The sequence below is a fragment of the Pezoporus wallicus genome, unplaced genomic scaffold (genome assembly GCF_028554395.1).
Source record: "Pezoporus wallicus isolate ANWC-B61680 ecotype Strahan unplaced genomic scaffold, APGP_CSIRO_Pwel_v1 contig_14831, whole genome shotgun sequence".
Lineage (NCBI taxonomy): Eukaryota > Metazoa > Chordata > Aves > Psittaciformes > Psittacidae > Pezoporus > Pezoporus wallicus.
The window spans coordinates 540,001-562,476 of record NW_026642428.1 but is presented as its reverse complement, the minus strand read 5'-3'; the positions used below and the strand labels follow the sequence as shown (position 1 = coordinate 562,476).

Here is a 22,476-nt window from a genome sequence, read left to right as displayed (position 1 = left end):
CATTGGAGATACTAAGGTAGAATCAATTTGAAACAGGGAAGAAAACCAAGGCAGAACAGACAGGATTAATAAGAGGCCACAAAAAACAATGACTGATTCAATGTGTCCTTGTTCATGCCAGGAAATGTCACCACCTTCATAATGCAGGAAATATTTCTGTGTTTGGGTGAACTCCTGGCTTGAGTGAAGCCATTGGCAAAACTCCCATTGGCTTCCACGGGTGAAAATGTCATCCCTTCATCTTTGTAAAGCAACTTTACATCAAGTTGTCCAGTGTGGCTTATCCACAGTCCTAATCACAATGCCTGTGTAAATACATTTTGGGAGTCAAATGTAACGTGATCTGCATTTCAAAGCTAACATTATTCATATCCTCTGGTTCACCACAGTCACCCTTCAGTGGTATCAGTTACCAAACCCCAGATATTAAGCCTCTTCTGAGCTTAAAATGGAATATAATTATCACAGCACTGCCAAAGAGCCAGCTTTTGCCAGTAGATACCATATGCTCTTTGGTTTTAAACACAAGCCCTGTGTTTAAAGCCTTTTCTCACACCATGCAAGCTGTGATTTCCAGACAACGAAGGAAAACAGGACACCCAAATGGATTCAGGTGTCTTCTGAAAGTGCACCTATCTCACACAGCCCATCCCAAAAAAATACAGATATGTTCCCTTTACAGTTAAACACTTCTTAAACAGTGCAGGTCCTAATTGAAGAGTGTAGAAGAAAACAAAAGAAAAGAGCAAAACCAAGGAGATGCCTTGGAAATAAAATAAATAACTGAGACTTGATGTAGAGATCTTGAATTAGCATCAGGATCCACACACTGATTTTGGATTTGTGTAGTTGTACAGGAAGCACAACAGTACTGTCATCACTGACAGTATGGGGTTTATGTTCTTTAAAAATTATCTCATTTTCTGTACTCTTCAAGCACAAGGCCACTAACAGAACACTGGAAGCGCAGTCTCTTCACCCAGATTTTACTTCATTTTGTGGCATTTTAGTCAGGCATTATCCCTTAGGTTTGTCCACCTGTCATACTATTCAATCCTATTGGCCAACATCAAATTTAGAAGAAGGTATGATTATGAAATATATCAAACTCCCATGAGATTCCTAAAGTAAGTGGACAGAGGAAAGAGACCTTGCTAGTGACTTAACAGGAAAGGCTGCAGGGGGAGCTCAGCTGGAGCACACATGGGAACTGGATTCAAGGCACAGATGCATGGGAAGCCTGGCTTCACTGGTTTTAAGCTCTTGGAAGTGTTATCTTTAAACTGGATACAGTATTCAGCAATGTTCTTCATTTGGTTATCACAGTGACTGGTAAGGGGACTGCCTTCCATTACCTCCCTCTACTTACATTAGCTGCTATGATGTAAACCAAACTGTTCATCACTACCATCCACTTTGCTATAAGGAATTGCCAGTATCCCCTCTTCTTTAGATTCATCCTCAACCTCTGATCCATGTTCTGATAGACACACTGGTCTACTCCAAAGAGAACAATAATTCCTGTGATTATTTTTACGGAGCAAAATACAAGGGAATCAGAACACTGAAACTAAAATCTTCTAAACATCTTAGCCATAAGACCATCATCTGTAATTACCAGCTTAATGCAGGAGGCACTTATTTTAGGGAAAAGAAAAAAAAAAGTCATTAGAAGGAATTAAAACATTATTTTCTTAACCACTCAGCTTTGAAAGGCTTTGCTGGTTTATTACTCTTCAGGCTGATGAAAAAGGCTCTTCAGATCCACCTGTCAGATCAGGTCTAAATTTTATGCTATTGTTAGAATAACCATGTGCTCTACCTCCATCCACATGCCTCAGGCTTAGAAATAAAGTGTGTTCAAAATGGCAAAGCTTTCTCCTGATCTCTGCTGGAGCCAAGTAGGAAAGCAGCTGTTTCTTGATCCCAGGGGAACGGCATGAAGTGACATAATCTGCCCCACTCACCTGCTGCTCCATCGTGTGTGGGTGGATGAAACTCACAAAATCCACGGAGAAGTAACCCAGCACTCCTTTAGATTTACAGGTCTCTCCAATTTTAAAGCAGAGCGAATTAAGAACTGCTGGATCAACAGAACGTTGGGGAATGGTGGTGCCAGATGAGCGCAGAGGACCCTCAGCATGGAGCTGGTCTCCAGAAGACACTATTTTTATCTTGCCCGTAGGCTCTATCAGCATATCCACTGTGAGGTTGGTGACATGCTCCGAGAGTGGGAAGGCTTCTATCACACCACCTAGTAAGAAATGAATTAGCTGTTAAGCTTGTAATCAAATTCACATGTGATGCTCCTCAGAGTGCACAAAGTGAAACCAGCCAGCTCCTGTTGTGCGCAGGCATTGCAGGGAGGACTGCCATGGAAATACAGCAAGTAAATAATGTAATGTGAGCAGCAGAGCTAGAACCCATGAATCTCTTCCAAGAGAAAGAAGATCTCTCATCTACTATAGCACTGTACAGTTCAAACAGTGGCTTTTCAGCTACAGACGCTTTCAATCAGTTCCAAACTGGATATGTCACTGAAGAAATATGACCTCGGGTTATAGCAATGGATCCTGGGCTGTCTCACAGCCCAGCTAAACCCCAGGCCTGGAACAGCAGTAAAATGGAATATTGGAACCTCGGGGGAGTGGTATCTCCTGCTGCGAACTAATCTCGGAGATTTCATCCATACAGTCACAGACTGGTTTGGGCTGGAAGAGACCTTAAAAATCATCCAGTTCCAACCCTCTGCCACAGGCAGGGACACCTTCCACTAGAGCAGGTTGCCCCAAGCCCCTGTGTCCAACCTGGCCTTGAGCACTGCCAGGGATGGGGCAGCCACAGCTTCTCTGGGCACCCTGTGGCAGGGTCTTACCACCCTCACCGAGAAGAACTTCTGCCTAAGAGCTCATTTAAATTTACCTTCTTTCAACTGAGTCATAAACAATTAAAAATAAATAAATAAATAAACAAAATAATAATATATATATATATATATATATAAAATGGAACACAAAGACAGGAACTGGATGATCTTTAAGGTCCCTTCCAAACCAAATCATTCTGTGATTCTATGTCTGTGCAAAGCCCCCTCACAGATAACACTCATTTGGAGAGGTTAGACGAGGGTTTGATCTGTGCTGCCTCTTACCTACACACATGGTCTTGCCTTGACCAGTTGCCTTTAGACCAGTTATGTACTGGGCAGCTTTGAGCCAAAGGTGCCACAAGTGGGTTAAATGCAAGAAGCCTGCTCAGGCTTGACACCATGAGAACATTTGATGGCATGCAATGTACGTATGTAGCATCCAGAGTTTACATACAGCTCCCTTCCTGGGCCTATGGGAGGAAAAAGCCATTCTCACAGAGGTGTGCTCACCAACACCTAGCCTAGATGAAACATTCTCCCACTTACCTGCTGCAAACTCACTGACATTCCCTAAAACCCTTTGCCAGATGTGACAGCCTTTGTACAGTAACCCAGGGTTAAGGAGTTGGTGCTTACTCATTCAGAATCATGCAAGAAAGGTGATCCCAGATTAATATATGTTTAAAGCTTGGATAGGACACATGAATGATAGAATGGTTGCCTATAATTCATTCGTAAATGAACATTTGAAGCATAATGGAGAAATAAAGGGAGATAAATATTCAAATGGGCCCAAGATTAACAAGAATATGGCATACAATGTGGTATAATTACTCCTTATAACACTTAACAGCGACTTTGCAGTCTTATTTACCTTGAGTAAGAAATGTTTGGAGGAATTTTTCCCATGTAGGGTATCGTTTCTCATTGACTGGCTGTACGTGCTGTGCTAAAAGGCCCGGCAGCTCCTGGGAGATCTTCACCAAAGCTAGCTCCTGCAGAAACAAATTAAATAGAACCACAAGCAATTTTACTACAGAAATGAAAACTGCTTGTGGGGTGATTAAAAACCAGGCCTCCAACAGGCAACCACAAAAAATGTGGTTACTGTTTACCCACAGTCAGGAAGCCTTTTTTAATTTTCCTACTTACTCCTCTTCCCTCTTATTGAAATCTCTCCTCCTCTGAAAGACACCCCCCCTGTCCCCCTTCCGTGTAGCATCTATTTCATTATAATTTATATCAATAACTTGATCTGGCAACTGAAATGCTGAAGCACTTGGTAACTGCTGAGGGATCAATACCTACAGTCAATAACTTCTACATTGTTTAGATTTGGAAACTGAGCAGATTGAAATAGTCACAAATGCCCAAAATAGTTTTAGTGGTTCTATGTTTAAGCTGTTCTATCAACCCAAACACCCTTTAGTTAAAAAAAAAGGAGGAATGATCAACCAAAAGCATTTCTGAAGGAGCAGATACCCTTTTACACTCTCCATTCTGTATCATAAATTCACAAATGTATTTGTGCTTCTGTCTTTGGTAGAATTTGATTAGTGTTAGTCATACTATAGGAGATAAACTAGTTTTCTCCTAGTTTCAAATTCTTTCCTCTATTATCACACATACATGCACACACAAAACAATCCCATTAAATACAGACACTAACTGCATTGCTTTTACTGTTCAGAAACGTCCCAGAAGTACATGAGCATATAAAGTGCAAGGACCCTGACTCTATTGCTTCAGGCTCCTTTCCTTGCTGCTTCATAAGCATTTGCGTGCTTCCCCTGGGTCTCTTTGCTTCTGTTTTACATCCTCTCTCTTCAGCATCCTGTGCTGCAGAAGATGACCAACCATCCTCCGATCCTGGCAATGTCCTAAGCCACAATCAGATTACCTTGAGCTCTGGAGGGACACGATAAAACCTGATGGCTGACATCTAAGAATAGGAAAAACATAAAAAACTATTTTTTCCAGGCCAGCGAGTATGAAGAGATGGGCTTTGTCATGAAGCACATGATGTCATGTCGCCAAAACCACAAATTCAGAATCAGCTTACTGTGATTTATCTACCACAATAAGGAGGAGAAGGATGGGCCAATGACTAGGGTATCAAGGAGACCTAGACATACTGCATTCCTGAACTCAACCTGCGTGGAATTTCAGAGAGGTGACTTTCTGTCTGTGCCTCAGCTGACCAGCCATGAAAGGGGTACACTTTCCGTCCTTTCCTCACATGGAATTAAATACTTATTAAATACTTAATTAAATATTTATGCCTTAAAAATACTTAGGTGCTTGGATAATGATACTGATCTGGGTTATGTGGACTCCTCTCATATCCTAAGGAGTAAAGTATAAGGTTGACTTCAAACATATCTATAACATAAAATATAACATCAGACGACATGTTAAAAAATGGTTTTAGTCAGTATATCAATACGTGAAGCAGCACAGCCGTAACCTCATGACAGAAAGAAAGGACCACATAAAATGCGAGATCCAAGTTCAGAACTGACCAGATTCAAGTCTTACACTGCTTGTTTCCAGCAATCTGTGAGGAGGAATTCAGTGTTGCTTCATGGAATCACAGACTGGAAGAGACCTTAAAACTCATTCAATTCCAACCCCTCTATAGGGCAACGTGGATGCACAGTGCCTGGCTCAGGAGCATCTCACGGTTCAGAGCACTCTCGGTACTCGCTACCTGTGAAGGATGTTGGCATCAAACCTGCTCGCCTTACAGAAGGAAGAGAGAGGATTTAAAGGAAAAACTAATCCAAGGAAATCTGAAAAATGTTCTTGTGAGATCAAAGCCAACATAACAGTGCTTTTAACAAGTAATGCCTCAAGAAGCAAGGTGTTCATAGGGAACTGCTCCTCAAGGATCAGCACCTGGAACTCTAGTTCATGGGGGTTGTTTTTGCAACTGCAAGCTCTCTCTAAAAAAGGCAATAATCCTGATTATAGGGAGGTTTAGTAGGCAAATTTAAGCCTGGATCCAACATTCACTCAGGAAGTCAAACCTTTTAAAAGGATCAGTGCTTGGTAGGCTAATTTCATTTAAATTGGACAGTATCTCCAGCAGAGCTTACCAACGGTTTATCTCTTGATGTGGCCCAAACCAATTCAGAATCAGAGGCTCAACGGAAACAGGGAGCATGTGTTCAAATCCTTCAGCTTGTATTTCTTAGTACCAGTAAAAAAGGAGCAGCCCAAATACTGTTTATGTCATGCAAAAACCTTTGAATCTATACAAACCTGGTTTGTATCGCTTTATAATAATGAATAAGCAAGAAAGAAAATTACCTTTTCCTTCCTAAATGTAATTTCTCACCCTTTTGCAAGCTGAATTTTGAAAGGCTTACTTAGAAATGGTAGTTGCAATAAAAAATGAGGAGAAAATTTGGCATACGTTGAAGGCACTGGTAGGAAATATACTCCAGATAGATCAGTCAGCAAAGAAAAGCCTGTTGAGAAGATAAGTAAATAAATAGGAAGAAGAAAACATCTTAGAAATAGGAAGAAAGACCTGGGGACAGAAAGAGGCTGCAGAGCAGAATGCATGAGAAAGACCTAGGGCTTTTTAGCTGAAAATCATATTGAAAGGAAATTATTTAGACCTTGCAAGCAAATAGAGTGAAGAAAGTAACTCCAAATAAGTAAAGCTGACTGGGCCAGGGAAGAATAAAGCCAGCAGACAGATCCTCAGCAATACAAAGTGCCACATCCCTGTGGAAGTCAATGAAGCTACGGCAATTTATGCCACTTCAATGGCACAATGACAATTGATATCATTTATACAGTATATCCCTTCTACTGCGATCAGTGGAGCTGTGATAACTTATTCCAGCTGCCTTGAATTGGTCCAGTCCAGCTTATTTTCTGTTCTCAGCCACACCAGCAAACAGGGTGATGCTGGAAAAGGCAGTGACTGCTGTCTGACTCTCCAAATAACCCTCAGTATTTCCTAGTTTGCAAATTAAACTGATGTGATACTGTTTCTAATTCAGACAGGTACATGCTCGCCAGACCCATAATCTACCACACTGAGCAAAAACAATGCGAGTGGTTTATAACACTGGAAATGGGTTTTGGAAGTGATGCACTGGATCCCCAACTACTTAAAGTTTGCCACCTGATTTAAAGCCCAGGCATTTAATTGTTAACTGCAAATTTTAAAATTAAAAAGTGCCAATTTTACCTTCCACGAGCTGGAAAAGTACATCTTGATAGAAGGCAGCATCGGGTAAACCAGCCATCATTACCAAGTAACACAAATGTTTTTTGTATGTAAAATTGCTTTGTAAAATATTTGCTCCATCTGCTGAAAGTAGCAAAGACAATTTTCCCTGATAGCTAATGGCCCATTGCAGCTGTGTGGCGAGCGATGCGCTGGGCCTGCAACTTGCATTAAGTACAGTGGTGAAAACAGAGCACAGAATTCGCCACTTACGTCGTATTATCTACTCACTGCTTCCTGAGAGCCCTTCCCTCATTATCGTGGCCTTTGCTTTGGATCAGCACCCAGGCCGAGGCTTGCTTTAACTCGAGAGGCTTTTTGTCAAACCCAGGCACATATGCTATGCTTCAATACAGAAGCACAAAACAGCCACTTTCCGTGACTACAAGAACAAGAAGGTTAGTTCTCTTTCAACTTTCCAGCACTTAAACTGCTGTTCCTTTTTTCACACCACATGGGGCCACGGGTTTCTCTTCTGGCTCATGCTGTCACTCTGCACATAGAGGATTTCAATATATAAAGATCAAGCGCTTCTTTTAATTCTAAATTCAACTACATCCACACACACAAAAAGCAAAAAACCCACTGGCCTGCCCCCAAAACCCCTTCAAATTGCCTGTTTCATTGTACACGTTGCTATTTACCGTACCTCCATTGAAAAGCACATGTTTACATTGTGCCCTGAACTACTTCAACATCTGCTAACAGACCAATAAAAAATAAATAAACCAGGATCATTTAGAAAGAGAGACCCTTTCTATTTCCTCCAAACACTCCTAATGTGGCAGCAGCAATATGCTGCCAGAGCCCCGTTCGTAGATGTCATCTTGGAAAACACTATCTGCAGGGAAATCAAATAGAGAATCACAACAGCTACCAAAAATCAGGCAGAAAGAGGATCTGAGAGCTCCATGAACTTGTCAAATAATTCTGCATGTTTATGCGCAACATGTTAATTTGGGATTAGGACAATTGTATTAAATAGTTCTCTTTATCAATAACAGAGTATTCCATGTGCATTGCTGTTTTATCCATAACAGCATGTCTTTTGTGAGGTTGCAGCCTTCATTCCCCACATATACCTTCAGAGCAAAGAAGAAGTAATTGTCATAACCTTCAAAAATCTCTCTTTTAAAAAACCCTGTATCTTTATTTCAAATGCAGCATCTGTAAGTTCAGGGCATAGGGATGTTAATTCTCATAGAAAATGACATAAGTAATATGTGAATGCATCTTTTCTGTATTTTAATGAAATCTCTGCAAATGCACAAACAACCCAGATGCCCTCAGATTAATAGTATTTTCCTAATTAATTTATTTTCCTCTTTCAATCTCTCTGTGTTTTGCTCACTCACCCTCCGTTCTGGTTTGACTCTCTAAAGAAAGGATGCTAATGAAGCCCAAAAATGTGGTTTCAGGAAGAAAAAGAGACATCACATAGATAATCCACAGCCACTTCCCAGGAATTGTTATCTAACTTGCTGAGCTGCAGTGCTAAAGGCATTGTGAGACAGAGCCTGCTTTGTGTTTCATAAGCAGCACACAGTTAAACTTCCTCTATTCCCCAAGCTGCCTGGGTGTTACTTCTTGGATTTTAGCAAAATAAACATTTTTACAATAATCCAAGCAGGCATTTTACTGGCTGCGATAACATTAACGGATTTCAGATTTCTTTAGTGCTCTTGCTTTATCCTCTCCTTCCACACTGTTATTGCTACAAACTGGCACTTAAATTCAATTGATTCAAAATATTCCGGATCCATATGGCCTAAAACCCTGGAGCTGAAGTTCTGATATTGCCTCACTGCTGTTTTCTAGCATTTGCCTCCACTCCAGTCCCCAGATGGTGGAAGTAACATTTAAACCTCCTTTCCTCTGCCTTGTACAATAGACCTTGGCACCATTTCAACTGTTTACTCCGGTAATTAACAGCACTGATACCACAACAATTACAACTCCTACAATCTTAGCACAATAATGCTATGAATTAGTGAGAGCTAATGGCTGGAAGGTATAGTGGTTCCAGACTGCGAGATCTGTGCGGTTTTAGTCTCAACTAAAAGGTACAAACAGCACGCTCGCGGTACACAATGATTACCTTGTAATTAGTTTACACAAAGCTTCCTATTTAATGGCAAAACGCTGTAATTAACGCGTGACAGAAAATCAAAGGGTACTTTGTAAGCATATGAAAAATTAACACTGCAGGCCTATAGCTTTATGTACTGATTAGAAGCATATTAAATCAATAGGACATACAAACCAACAGCTTGCATATCTGATTATTGCAAGGCTCGGGAATGGATATCCTGGCTTCAATTGAACCAAGGGATACAATTATCATGCTTTATTTTACTTAAGATTTGAGAATCACCTGAGACATCACCGTGGCAGATAGACAGATGTATTAATGAGCTGAGTGAGAGCACTACGGACTGTCTGCAGCCGCAGTGAATATTACAGTTATTTAGGATATATTGCTGACAGAGCACTGCGTGTACCAGGGGACAACCTGCAGCTGCACTGCTGTATAGGTAATCAATGTCTGTCTGAAGTCTTTGGGTTCTCTCTCTTTTTCTATTAAACATCATCTCAGTTATGAAGAATTTTAAAAGCCTGTCAGAACGTTGGAAATGCACCTTATGAGGAGGTGTCAGAGTCCCTGGCCCTCTTCCGGCTGAGGAAAGAACACACCTGCCAGGGCACGAGTGGAGTAATGCAGCAGCAAAGGCAACTGCCCAAGAACCCTTTCTGGACTTCAGGTGCTACACTAAGACCAACTCAATTACTTGCTATTTATTCGAGTTGCAGTAATATCTATAGCACTGCAATAGGACAAAACTGTTGGTGGTACAAAAGGTGATGGGAGTGGTGAAAATTAGATTGGGTCATGGCAAGGAAAAAACAGTGTTAGGAAGTTGAACTGTGCTCAAAGGGGGTCAGAAATGATACATGGCATTGCCAGCACGCTCTCTGAAATTGCTTCTTTGACAGTGTTATGGTTGGTTTTATTTTGACCTGTTTACAACCATGTGCTCTTTACCCTGAATTCCTTCCTTCAGTAAAGAAGTAAGACATGGTACAAAGGCTTCAGCTCGCTTTTAGTGCTTGCAGTTCATTCAACCAGTAAAGAATTCTTTCACCACTGTTCCTAACTTCAAATAATCACAAAGTTTATCTATTACTTATTACAGGACTTTCTAAAGTTGACCAAAAGGTTTTATTAATTTAAGGGAACATCCAACCTTTTGCATCATTTTTATCTCAGCCTTTAAAACTCTTAATTTTCCAATAGCAAGAGATGCAAACTCTTGCAACCAGTGTCTGAATATTGCTTTGTGCAACCCAGACCAAAAGCTGGATTTTCCAGTTTTGTCGCCTTTTGAGAAGATTCTGATTTCCTTTTATGCATTTTAGTGAATTTACCAAGATAGAGTCTATAAGGAAAAGAAACTGTGACAAAATACCGTGACACAACTGGAGGCAGTAGGATTCAAACGCTCTAACATTTAAAACAGAAGGCTGCCCAAGCACATTAAATAGCTTCTTTTCTTCTACAGCAGATATTTAATGGAGGGTTTTGAAATGGTTGTGTAGCCAGGGCCAATTATAATGGCTTATTGAGAAAATATTTGTTGCTTGGTTTTCTGTGTCTTGTTCTATTCTTGTCTTTTCAGCTCTTCTTTATCCCCACACTTCACCCTTTCTTTGTCTTTGGTCTGATCTTATCTTTAGGATTGCTGCTAGGTGAAAACTCACATCAGGCTGCTGGTCCTGGTGGTTAATTAAGAGTCACAGCGTAATAAAAGATATATTAATTTGACTACTGATTTAGATACTATTTTGAGCTCTATAGTTACAGGGTGGCATCCCTGCATAGTCTAATATTATTTTACTGAAAAGGGAACTTAAGAAAAAAGGGAACACTAAGGGGAAGGTGATGTTACCTTTCCTCTAAAAGGGAGGAGGACATCAAAAGTTCTGAGAATCTGAGGTGGCAGTTTGAGTCCCAAGATTCAGAGATCAGGAGGCATAACAGACTTTGATTTATCAATCAAAAGGCACCAAATCCACTTTGTAGACTGCTTTCCTGCCAATCTTCAGCTTGAATTCTGAGCAGGCATCTGAGCACCTTTCTTCAAGGTCATGACAGTATGGCTTTCACAGTAGAGAATGTCCCCACAAATGGCTTCACGGGTGCCCAATGTGCACACGTGGAGGCAGCAGCTCTTTTCCTATAAAGTATCATTAGAATATGGGCCTCAGGATGACAGACCGCAGCAGTGCAGTCAGAGGAAGGCCTTATAGAGATGTTTGGCATGGTTTGTGAATTGAACCCTGTATGCAGTTGCAGAATAATTCTTCAGGTAACTCAGATACTGCATTAACAGGGTAAAATAGCTCAGTAATCCTGTCCTGCACTTCTGCTTGCCCAACATTCTATCTGAAATGAGGAATCTAAAATCAGCCTCATTTTTAGATGGAATACATTTTTTACACAGTTCAAACTTACAAACTGTATTATTTTTAATCTGTTGCCTACTCCCTACCAACGAGGCAAATCTGGGTATCGTGTCTTAAACTGCTATGCAAATGATGCTATTTGTAAGTATTAACATAATTTAGTGCTTACAGTCATGTTCTCATTTCTAATAATTCTAGCAGAATGGCGAGGTTTCCAGTGTACTCCTAGCCTGCAGGATAGTCTTTCATCAAGAAGCTGAATTTTTTAATAACCTGCCAGCATCCGTTTTGTATGTGGCAGCCGATGCTGATGACACAATGTCTTCATTATCAAAAGAAACAGGTCTACACACTGTAATAGGACATTAAAGCATGCCTGTGCTCATAAACTAATGCTTTGATGTTTAAATGTGTATCATTACAATGGGATTCCTTAACAAAGGATGATTTTAATCCTCTGCTCTCAATGGTAGTACTCAGTAGAGGCTGCAATTCATTAGGCAGAAAAGGTCTCCTATACAGATTTGAACACGTGTATTCCAACAAGAGGTTCAAAATGGCAGTGAGGTCCATGCTTTGCCAAAACCAGCTTTAATACTGGGCTGGATTTATGGAAGCATTACTGCTGGCTCTAAGAAATTAGATCAAACACATTATTCCACATATATTTTCCAACTTCCAACCCATGTTTATGTTTAAGGGCTGTAATGGGTTGATTCCTGGTTGCATCAAAGCTGAATATAAAAGTGGTATAAAAGGGGAACCAAAGCAAGCCAGTTAGCACTGCATCCTTTCTGGAGTCACTCAGCCACGAAGAATCCAAAAGGCACAGGAATGCTAACAGGGAATTTATACCAGCAAAGAACTAGACTTGGGGAATGATTCCTGCACCCCACTGACTTAGGTGCTGGGTGTAGTACATGGGTGTACAGTTAGTTTTATGTCCCTGAGAGCTCAGTGGCCAGCTGCTGACCCTACACTGGCTCTCCAGCACTCTTGCTATATACTGCTTGACTTGCCCAGATTGAGGGATCTTCAGCAGATCAGGGAAATCAGCCCTTCAGCTTTACATCATCAGCTCTATTTTATAACATGGAATTATTTTGTAGTTATCAAATGCAACAGAACCATAACCAGCACAATTGGAAATTTTAATATACAATATAATTCAATCAAACAAAAATTTCAAACTGGTATGGATTGAATTAAAAAAAAATCAAAAGAGCTATAATGAGTAGTTTATGTAAATTAAACAATTCTTTCTGGATACATTCCTTCTGGCTTTAAAGCCATTACATTAGGAATGAATTTGGCACAATATACAGAAATATCAAATGCTTATTGAAATTAACACATTTAAATACCAATGAATTTTTAAACTACAAATAGTTTTCTGAATGGCAGAACTAATCAAGCCTGGTTTCTTATGGATTTTTCTGTGGTTGAAATGTATCATCTTACAGCCTCTCTCAATCACGTGGATTCTTGGGAATCTACTAGTGCTATGCTGTTCCCTCTAAGTATTTACAGGGTCTCTCTCGTTACCTGAACACCCACTGTAATGAAACATGCAGGACAATCTCCAAGACCTCAAGCATTCTTACACAGCTGAAAATAACTTTATTAGTGAGGGAAAATAGAGGAAAAATAATCCTTAGAAAACCAGATTATAATGACTTTGGATATGGTTTCAAATTGATTAGTGTTGTTCAGCTGTATTAATCCAACACTTTGTTCCAATTATTCCAAGTTTCTATGTAGACACAAGGCTCTGCCACCTATATACTTTCATTGACACATGTCCTCACTTTGGATAAAAAACACTGTAAAATTTGCACATTACTGCATATAAATGAAGTGTTACTCCACATTGGATGCCAGGCTTTCATTTTTATCTTGGTATGTTTAACTGTTTTATTTGAGCCACTGTTACCTATTGCTTTGCACAAGCTAGTCTGGGCTCTAATATCAACTCTTAGCTAAGTCTTAAAATGAAAGCTGAGAGAAAGGGTGTAGTGTGAGGAATAACCACAGTGGGCTATTAAGAAGCCACAACATCAAACAGGGCACCCCACTCCTGTGTTACTTACGTGTGCCCGCTTCTCACTCCATGTCTCAGGGCTGTGTCGCTCACGTTCCTTCTGCACCCAGGGGTAGCATTTCAGATGTGAAATAATATCACAATAGGCAGTACCATTTCCTCCACACTCATCATTCACTTTAAACAGCCAGCGCTGCACTTCCATGTTGTCTACGATGAGCTGGCTGAGAATACTGATCATCTGTGGAGCAATCACACAGAGACATTTTGGGCTATGGTTCTTCAATTTAGACTTCCAGTTCTCAAATAACTGTGGACTTCAGATTTATTATCAAAACATAGTTCCTTTATCCCAGAGATGCTCATGTTGTTAAGAGTATCTTGGATACGCAGCACAATGAACCATGAACATCTTTTGATGAAGGCTCTATGGCCTTCATCCTGTACTTGAGTCCATCAAACAGCACTGAGCACCTCTGCTGGTCAGAGCAACTGTGCTCCAAGAGAGAAATTTGCCTGTCCAAGCTATTTTGTGTGATGAGGATCTTAGGCTTTGGATAATCAGTACTGCTGAATAAATGTTTGCGGCAGGGAACGACATGGGGTGGACTACACTATCTGCAGTATCTGAGAAACAATTGTGCCAGATTCCAACACCAGCCAAACAGCTGGGAAATTTTCCTACTGGAGAGCACGTTCTCTGTTTATAAATGTAGGAAGGAGTTACCAAGCAGCCTTTATAAAAATGCTAATTATTTATTTGTGTATGTATACAGATTGAAATGGCTTTTAAAATGCCTTCTGCCCAGCTGGTGTAGGATGCAATTAGCTTCTTAGAAACTGCAAATGCCTTTGAACCTGGTAGAAGTGTTATCAGATCCTGTCACGTTGGTTACAGCCTTCTACATTTTCACATAGTAATTTGGGGGACTTTTGTTTCTAGCTTTTCAATGTTGACCTAAAATACATTTCCATGTGAGTCCTGATGCTATTATTTGTGGCTTTTGGGAATTACTTAAATGTGTTTTTCTTGATGACTCCCCTACAGTAATGAAGAGGATCAATAACACTGTAAGGACTGTACCAATCATAAAGAATTATGTGCTCTCCTTAAGTGAAAATGGAATTGTGCTTTGGCATAGCATCACCTTGCTTTGATTATTTAACCCAAAATGTCAATATTTCGTACAAGCAAGCAGAAGTAGAACTTCCATAACACTGTAGTAGGAATCACAAATACTTGATTCACATAAATTATTTAACAATAAATTGGTTGGGTTTTACATCATTGATCATGTATTTATCTCATCTACTACAGGAGTTGCAGTGTTTGTGTAGCTGAGATTGTTTTCAGCATTAAAGGTGATTAATAAATAGCAAAGCAACATGAAAAGCCTCTCGAAGAAGCAGGAATACCTGCAAATCGTGGCTTTCCTTTTGCTGTCTGAGACATAGCACCACCATAAAAATATATTTTAAAAGAATCAGTACAGATCATATTTAGACATATCATTGCAGATTGCAAAAGCAGCTTGTAGAATGAATGCACTGAATGCAAAATAAGCAGATGCAAACTGAACCCAATACAAAAAACTCTTGTGCCTTGTAGTTTAGGTAACATTTTGGTTTTTTTCTTAGGGGTCATGCTAATGAGATAGGTGACTTCAGCAGTGATAAGCTGGATGCAAAGCAAACTTTGGTTGCAGATACGTTCAGTGAGCCTCAGTTTCAAAAGGCTGGCTGCCTAAGTGCAAGAAATGTTCCCTTCATTAAATACCTGATTTTCCCAGAATTCCTTGTTCTATTTTCTGTCACTGGTAAAACTCCAACTAGTTGCATTGAGGCCACAACTTCATCCATGGAGCAGCAACACAAACCCTTTGAAATAACCGGACCAAACACCCATATATTTTCTCAAGAGAGACCATGAACGATACAGAACACTTGCGTTACTGCCAGACCAGGATACAAACTGCGTTTAGTTGGTCAGGCAGAGCCAAGGAAGAGCCTAACCTCACACATGGTTTAAAGAAACCCAGTCAGGGTCTGGTCTAATCAGTAGAGTCATTGTAATCATACAATGACTGCATCCCATCAGGTGAAAACAGGGACCTGTGAGTTGCCCCATCCCACTTACCTGCTCCTTGTTGTAGATGTCTGACTCTCCAGGAGGGGTTGGCACACGGGCACTGGCAAAAATTTGTTTACTTCCAGACTTGGTACTATAGAGATGAGCCACTTCTGGCACTGAGCCTAATATAGGCACATTTAGCATGTCAGCCACAGCTAAATCATCATTGTGGGGAACCCCTCCAACAATGTAGGCAGCTCTGCTCTGGAGAAGAGTTCTTATTCTTTTGATAGTCTTGGGACTGTACTTCAGCAGCGTGGCCAAGCACATGTGATGCTCCTGGAGAAAGATAACATTATTCTTGTTAAAAGGTGTTCTTTTCTATTCCCTGAAACTCATTTATAATGTTGCACACAATAAATACATTATTAATAGCAGGCTGGGTTATGACCTATCCTGTAGCTTAGCAGTTTAAATTGATAAAAGCTGTTGGGGTGAGGCTCCATAATCGTGCACATCTTTAGTGTGCTGGAAATGGGCTCATTGGGAATAGAACTAATTACTACACATCTGTATTTATTTGATCCATGCGGAATTATCCTTCTGTCAGTCGGCAGAGAGGCTGGTGGCCTTTGGATAATAGTGATTCATCTCAGCAACACTTCTGGCATGGTTTAACTCTAAAGCTCCCAAAAATCAATAACAAAAATGAAGAACACCCTCCCTATAGCAGGGAATGTATTTCACCATACAGTTCAACAGTGTTTTAAGTGATTCTCTGAGAATAAACCACTTTGATTTACCAAAGCTTGCTCTGATCACATTAAATTACTGGGGATATACATTTCCATTACATGGTATTTCTGATAGTTACTGTAAATGGAACTGCAGAGTACTCAAGGGGTGGTATTTTTGTTGTTTAAAGTACAAGGGCTTCAACTTTTGGACGGAATTTTTAATTTCTTCTAAAAAAAGAAGTTCTGTTGTTGAATGAGCTGATCATGGCAGATGCTGTACCCTCTGAATTTAAACTATCAGGTGAAGCCTCAAAAAATATTTCCTACCACATATCCTATGCTCAGCCTGCAGATAACCTAATTCTCTTTGCAAAGATACAGAGGTGCATTGAGGTTGAAACAGACAGGGATGGACATCATGCAGACATAGTACAAGAGGCATCCACTGCAATAGATTGCCATAAATGATATTTGTTACAAGGAGAAAATCATCTTTACATTTTGATTTCATCTAATTTAGGCCCTAGCCAGGAAAGTGTCCCTTTTCAGGCCAGCGTAACTACTGGATTTGCTAGGGATTTCCAGGACTGGGGAGCCCAGAATATTTTCCTTCAAAGTCCTGGATGCTCCTTCACAGAGTCTCAAGTATAAATCCTGATTTGGATGGAGATGAAGGTGGAAAAGGAGATGGAGTAGCCCCTGGAAGCAGACATAAGGAATCCCCTTTTAACAGTTCCTCAGTGCGTTGTCACACCAAACAGCTCCAAGAAACACCCAAGTCTCTCTATAAAAGTCAGATATACTGCAAGGACAGTGAGGATGTTAAGTCAGAGACATGAGATATTCTTCAAAGTTCTAATAGGAAAAAGAGAGTCACAGGAATATAAGGACAAAAAGAACAACAAACAGATTTCCTGGAGCCTTTTGCCTCCTATCAGTTTTAAACTCCAGACTCTCCATGTCCCAGTTCCTGTTTCTTTTCTCCTGAGTGCTGGGATAAAAGCAGGGACATGGCCCATTCTGCTGGTGTCGTGGCTGAGTTCTGCCACAGAGAGAACAGGATCAATTTCCAGCCCCGGTCACTTGCTCCCTGGGGCCACGAGTGGTGATGTAGGGACGAGATTTGCTTTGTGTCTCTCAATAATGGATTTTACAGTTAATTAAAGAGTGCAGGAAACAGGCTGTAAAATCTAGTTCATTCCTGCTTTGAGAGCGGTAGAGCTACCATGATATATTATAGGAATGTGAGTGGCAGCAGGTAAAAGCAGAACGAAGGAATCCTCAGAATTCCTTTGGTGAGCTCCCTACATCAGAGCATGTAACTGTTCCCAGTAAATCACAGCTGCACCTAGAAAAGAAGCTTTCTTTGGAAGATCTCAACAGAAATTGGAAGAGTGAAGGCAATACACAAGAGATGCCTGAAAACAACCTACTTTTACACTGAAACTACTTCAGCCAAATCACCACGGCTAAAATCATTCATGAAAGACATTTTCCATTCCTGGATAGCCCTTCCATGTTTAGCAGCACATCTTTTATCCATAAACTGATGTGGTTTAGATGATATTTTTAACACATTTTATGTAGAAGGCTTCTTAAAGCTTCCAATATTTGGTAGTTAGTACCAGAAAAATCACCCGGTATCCAGAGAAAAAAGAGCTTCAATTGTCAAAGTGAAACTTGAAACAATTTCATCAACAGTTTATCATCCCAATAATTCCACTTTGCAAGGTGAAGGCCCAGCACAAGCAGCTCTGATTCTTATAGGTGTCCAGTATCAGATGAAAGAACAGTACTGAATCTAGCTCCTAAACCCACAGATATCACCTTGATGCTTTTCTCCAACTTACGAGCAAACAGAAAACATTCATGCCTACAGAATTCATTCTAACTGTGGCAAAGCTATCAGGCAGCTCTGACTCGGGGGTCCCCCCCTGCACAGCAAGAGCACCCAGCACTTAGTTTGGTGCTTTCAGACTATTTCAGCAGAAGAGGATTCATACATAGAGCAAGTGTCTTGCTGAACAGTATACTAGTGTCAAGCAACACACTTACAAAATATAAAAAGCTCCTTTCCCTTCTGAAGCCATTGGTTTCAATCTCTATATGGTATAACAAATGCTCAACAACATGATTAGAAGAGTATTATTAATATATGTCAAAACCAGGAGCAGGGTTTCAAGCACAGACCATAGAGATGGAAGCATAGCATGAAATTTCATAAAACTCAAATCTCAGCTGAGACCCCATAATACTTATAAAATTATTCTTCACTGTAAGGAGTGTTCACTGCCTACAGTATTCTCACAAACACTGTTCACAGTGTACATTAATTAAGGTCGCTTTTTAGAGCATGTTTTATCACCTGGGTTTTAAACTTATTTAACAGGTTCAGCACTAGTATTTCTATATTAAGTTGTTTTTAAGTTGTGCTTTTTAGCAAGTTCTGCATTGGATTTCCTTGTAAGAAACACTCCAGACTTGACTGATAGAATGCTGGGCTGCCCAGAGATAAAAGTTGGAGTAATAAGAATGGTTTATTGCTACGATTTCCTTAGAGATATAAATCTATCAAGTTCCCAGGCCCAAGCATGTAGTAAGAAGGGACAGTGCTCTACAAATAGCCAATATAAGACTATCTCAACTAAGTCCATAAAGCTAAACCAGGATATTTATTTCCAATGCTCTAACTAGTAGTCTAATCAGTAAAGCCTTTAAACTTGCAATAATATTTCACTGATGTGTACCAGAGCGTTACAAGTTATAAAATTTCCAATTTAATTTTACTGCATCCCTCAAGCTGTAGTAATTAGAAGACAAACTCACAGGGAAGCTGTTTATAGCTTCAGGGGTGAGAATCCTGAACCTGTCCTGCAGGTCACCCATGGCCTCGGGGTTCCCAGATCGAACAGCTGCCTGCAGACCCAGGAGTTTATTGTAATACTGCAGTAACTCCTCACTCAGATGAAGGGGGCAGATGTAGATGACGTCCACGTTGGCATCTAAAACAAAGGGGCACAGTGTTCATTACCGGGAGGAAGGTAGATTCCATTCAGAGGAGCAATCCGCTAATTCCCGGTCACTTGTGAACAAACAGCTTCCCGAAAAGAGTGCTGGAAATAAAACAGAGATCTGCAATTCCCAGATCTTAGTGGTTTAACTGCCTTTTTTTGTACTTCAGCATTTCTCTGAAGACAGGTCAGCAACCCAAAGAAATAGTTGGGTTTCAAAATTCAACCTGCAGAACGTATTGGGGGCAGAATTTGGAAGTGTTGCACGGGGATTTCTATGTGTGATTCCCATTAACATCAATGGGGATTGCAGCACTGCTTTAAAATATATCCCATTAGCTTCAGTAAATTATAAAACTGAGCTATTCAGTTTAGAAAGCCGATGAAATTGCAGGTTTTGTGCTTCCTGGATTTTCATGGCCTGTTCCCATTCTTGTCCTGCCCATATAAAAGCTCACGGTAGGATACCATTAACAACTACCGTGGAGCATGTGAGTGTGCAGATTAGCTACTTAAATACCACAGTGTGGAAATCTGCTTTTCTGTATGCAAAACAACTTGGGCTGAAAGACAGTGTATATGCAAACACTCAGAAGTGAGAAAGTGGAAGTCTTTAATACATGTTTGGAAAATCTTAACTACTCTACTCTTCTAAAATATTAATGTTAATAGATGAGCTAATGAATTAACAGGCCTTGCAACATCAATAGAACACAGTGCCAAGAAGCACTCCTAGATTGTGATCCAACTCCTGCTGAAATCAGTAGGAAGTCTTTCATTGTCTTTCCTGGGCACAGGAACAAGAGCCTGGGAAGTGCCAGGAACAACTGCTATTCCACATGAGTGAATCAGAAGCAAAGCAAGAGTCAGACTAAGAAAACCCAGAGCCTAACATTATAAAGGAATAAGATATTCCATCCGTTCAGTCTGTTTTGCCACACTGCTGCAGGCAGACAACCCACAGTAAAATGTAAGGCTGGAATCTGAAGTGAGGCACTGAAGGAGTACAGCACCTGACAAGCAGCCCTGTATTTGAAACCCCCACAAAGCCTTTATATAATACACTTCATTACTATATAACTTCTTAAACATTATTAAAAGGACAGTTCACTGTAGAACTGTTAGTCAGTACTCTGTTGCTTTTAGGCATTTACTCAGATTTGCAAAAATGAGCCGCAGGATTCAGCTTGGGTACAAAAAGACTCTTAGCTGGACCAACTGTCAAAAATGGACAAGCTTAAGTGAATCTGTTGAATGAAACACTGCAGTGCATTTAACTGCTCTTAGCACTGCCCTGTAAAGAGATAATACAAGTCTCCTTTGGACACAGTGGGGATTCAGAGACAGATTAACTCATGGGAGGTCACAACAAGCAAGGAAATCCTCTGGGATTCTCAAAAAAAGAAAACCAATATGGTAAATCTCAATGCTCTTCTGCCAGGCAGAGGTAAAGCAGCTGGTCTAGGTAATAATTCAGTTAATATTTGACTAGCTTGTATCTTACTCATGGTCTAGTCTACATTTTACATTAGTTTTCATGTTGACAGATCTTAAAGTGAGAAAACGCCTGGTTAATGTGTTCACTTTGTCCCTTTAAGTTTCTAACTCTCATTTTAGAGCACCCAAAAAAATCTGTTAAAAAAATAAAACTGTACTGTGGAAAACCAATATTAGTGCCTAGATAATATATAAAGGCAATTACATTATTATTTTAGGCAACTGTAAATTTCTGGATCCAATATATTTTGGTTACAAACTTACTAAATGGCATTTATAAAATAATAATGATACTGAAATATACATGGATCATGTGAAGTATCATGAAGTATGTCATTCCAGGGAGCCAGTGAGGCTGGTCACTGACAAATCATATTCCTTACTGCTTTGCTTAAGAGAGGACTGTTATTCCAGCAAAAAAAATCCTATTTTAAATGCATGTCTTCTGCCTCTTTTGCTAATTTAAAAAACATCAGTTTAAATAAGGCCTTGCTCTTTCCTAGCACATCTTTCTCTCCATATGAGCCTGAGTGAACACCAGCAGAATTAGCTACCTAATTTTGTAGAACACTAAACACTTTTGTGGTGCTCAGCATGCCACAGGATGAGGCTGCTTTACCTTAGCACGGAGCTGGGAAGAATCAGCGTGTTTTTCTTATGAATAACATGGTCAGGAGCAAATGCCATAGCAGATAAATTGCTTCCAAGCTTATACGTTCTCTATATTTACCATTAATACACAAATCCTCAATAGTCGTTCTCTTTTACTTATTATGGGCAAATAACGAGTAAAAAATAGGCAGCCAGCAGCTCAGAACATACCCAGTATGTCACACAGCCTTCCCATCTGCATGTTCTGCTGGAGAGCAAGGTCAGGAATATGCTCACGGATGCCTTGGGAATATCCTGGAAAAAAAGTAAAGCCCCCCCACCCCCTCCAAACTGTATTCAGATAACCCTCAGTATCAGAAAGAAATCAGACTTTGCATTAAAAAAAGCTGTCAAACGTGGCATAGCACTAAATGCATCCTCTTTATGAATTTACTTGTATTAGTGAACTGATGTAACATTCCATTTCTATGTAATGAGATATTAAATACAAACCTAAATGTTAGACCTATAGAGCTTTATATTTCAAACATGCAGACTGAGCATTTTGAGTCGTCTTTACTGCTGGGTTTTATAACACCGAAAAACCTGACGCCATCATTAAGGAAGAATCCTGGTACATTTTGTCCTTCACACACATAAAAGGCACCAAACCCACTTCATTAAGGAGATGTCTGAGCTATACCTGATCACTTTGTTGCAGAGGATGAGTGAGTGGCAGCCTGTCTGAGCTTGGATTATCTATCTGGAGGTCAGACTCCAGTTGACTGCACACTCACATTCAAAGACAGCAGTAAATGACATGTAACTATAACCTCTAATCCTGTAATTTTTAAATTCAGCTAATTCTAAATAAATCTCTGTGTATGAACACACACAATGTGAGTTCATAGCTGCGATAGCTATGATTGAATTAATAAGGAGGTTAAGC

General features: G+C 40.1%; 1 protein-coding gene across 11 annotated transcripts in view; it reads right to left on the bottom strand.

The window, feature by feature from the left end:
* The window catches only part of IQCH (IQ motif containing H), a 54,926-nt gene that overhangs the window by 14,099 nt on the left and 18,351 nt on the right, over window positions 1–22,476 (bottom strand). For 8 of the 11 annotated variants that reach the window (XM_057430500.1, XM_057430505.1, XM_057430503.1 and 5 more), the window contains 6 exons: window positions 21,759–21,842; window positions 19,255–19,430; window positions 15,758–16,030; window positions 13,670–13,861; window positions 3,744–3,864; window positions 1,968–2,254 (listed from right to left, as the gene is read on the bottom strand). In XM_057430500.1, coding sequence (XP_057286483.1) covers window positions 1,968–2,254; window positions 3,744–3,864; window positions 13,670–13,861; window positions 15,758–16,030; window positions 19,255–19,430; window positions 21,759–21,842 — 1,133 coding nt within the window. The remainder of the gene's footprint in view (window positions 1–1,967; window positions 2,255–3,743; window positions 3,865–13,669; window positions 13,862–15,757; window positions 16,031–19,254; window positions 19,431–21,758; window positions 21,843–22,476) is intronic. The other 3 variants (XM_057430509.1, XM_057430510.1, XM_057430506.1) reach the window with 2 other exon arrangements.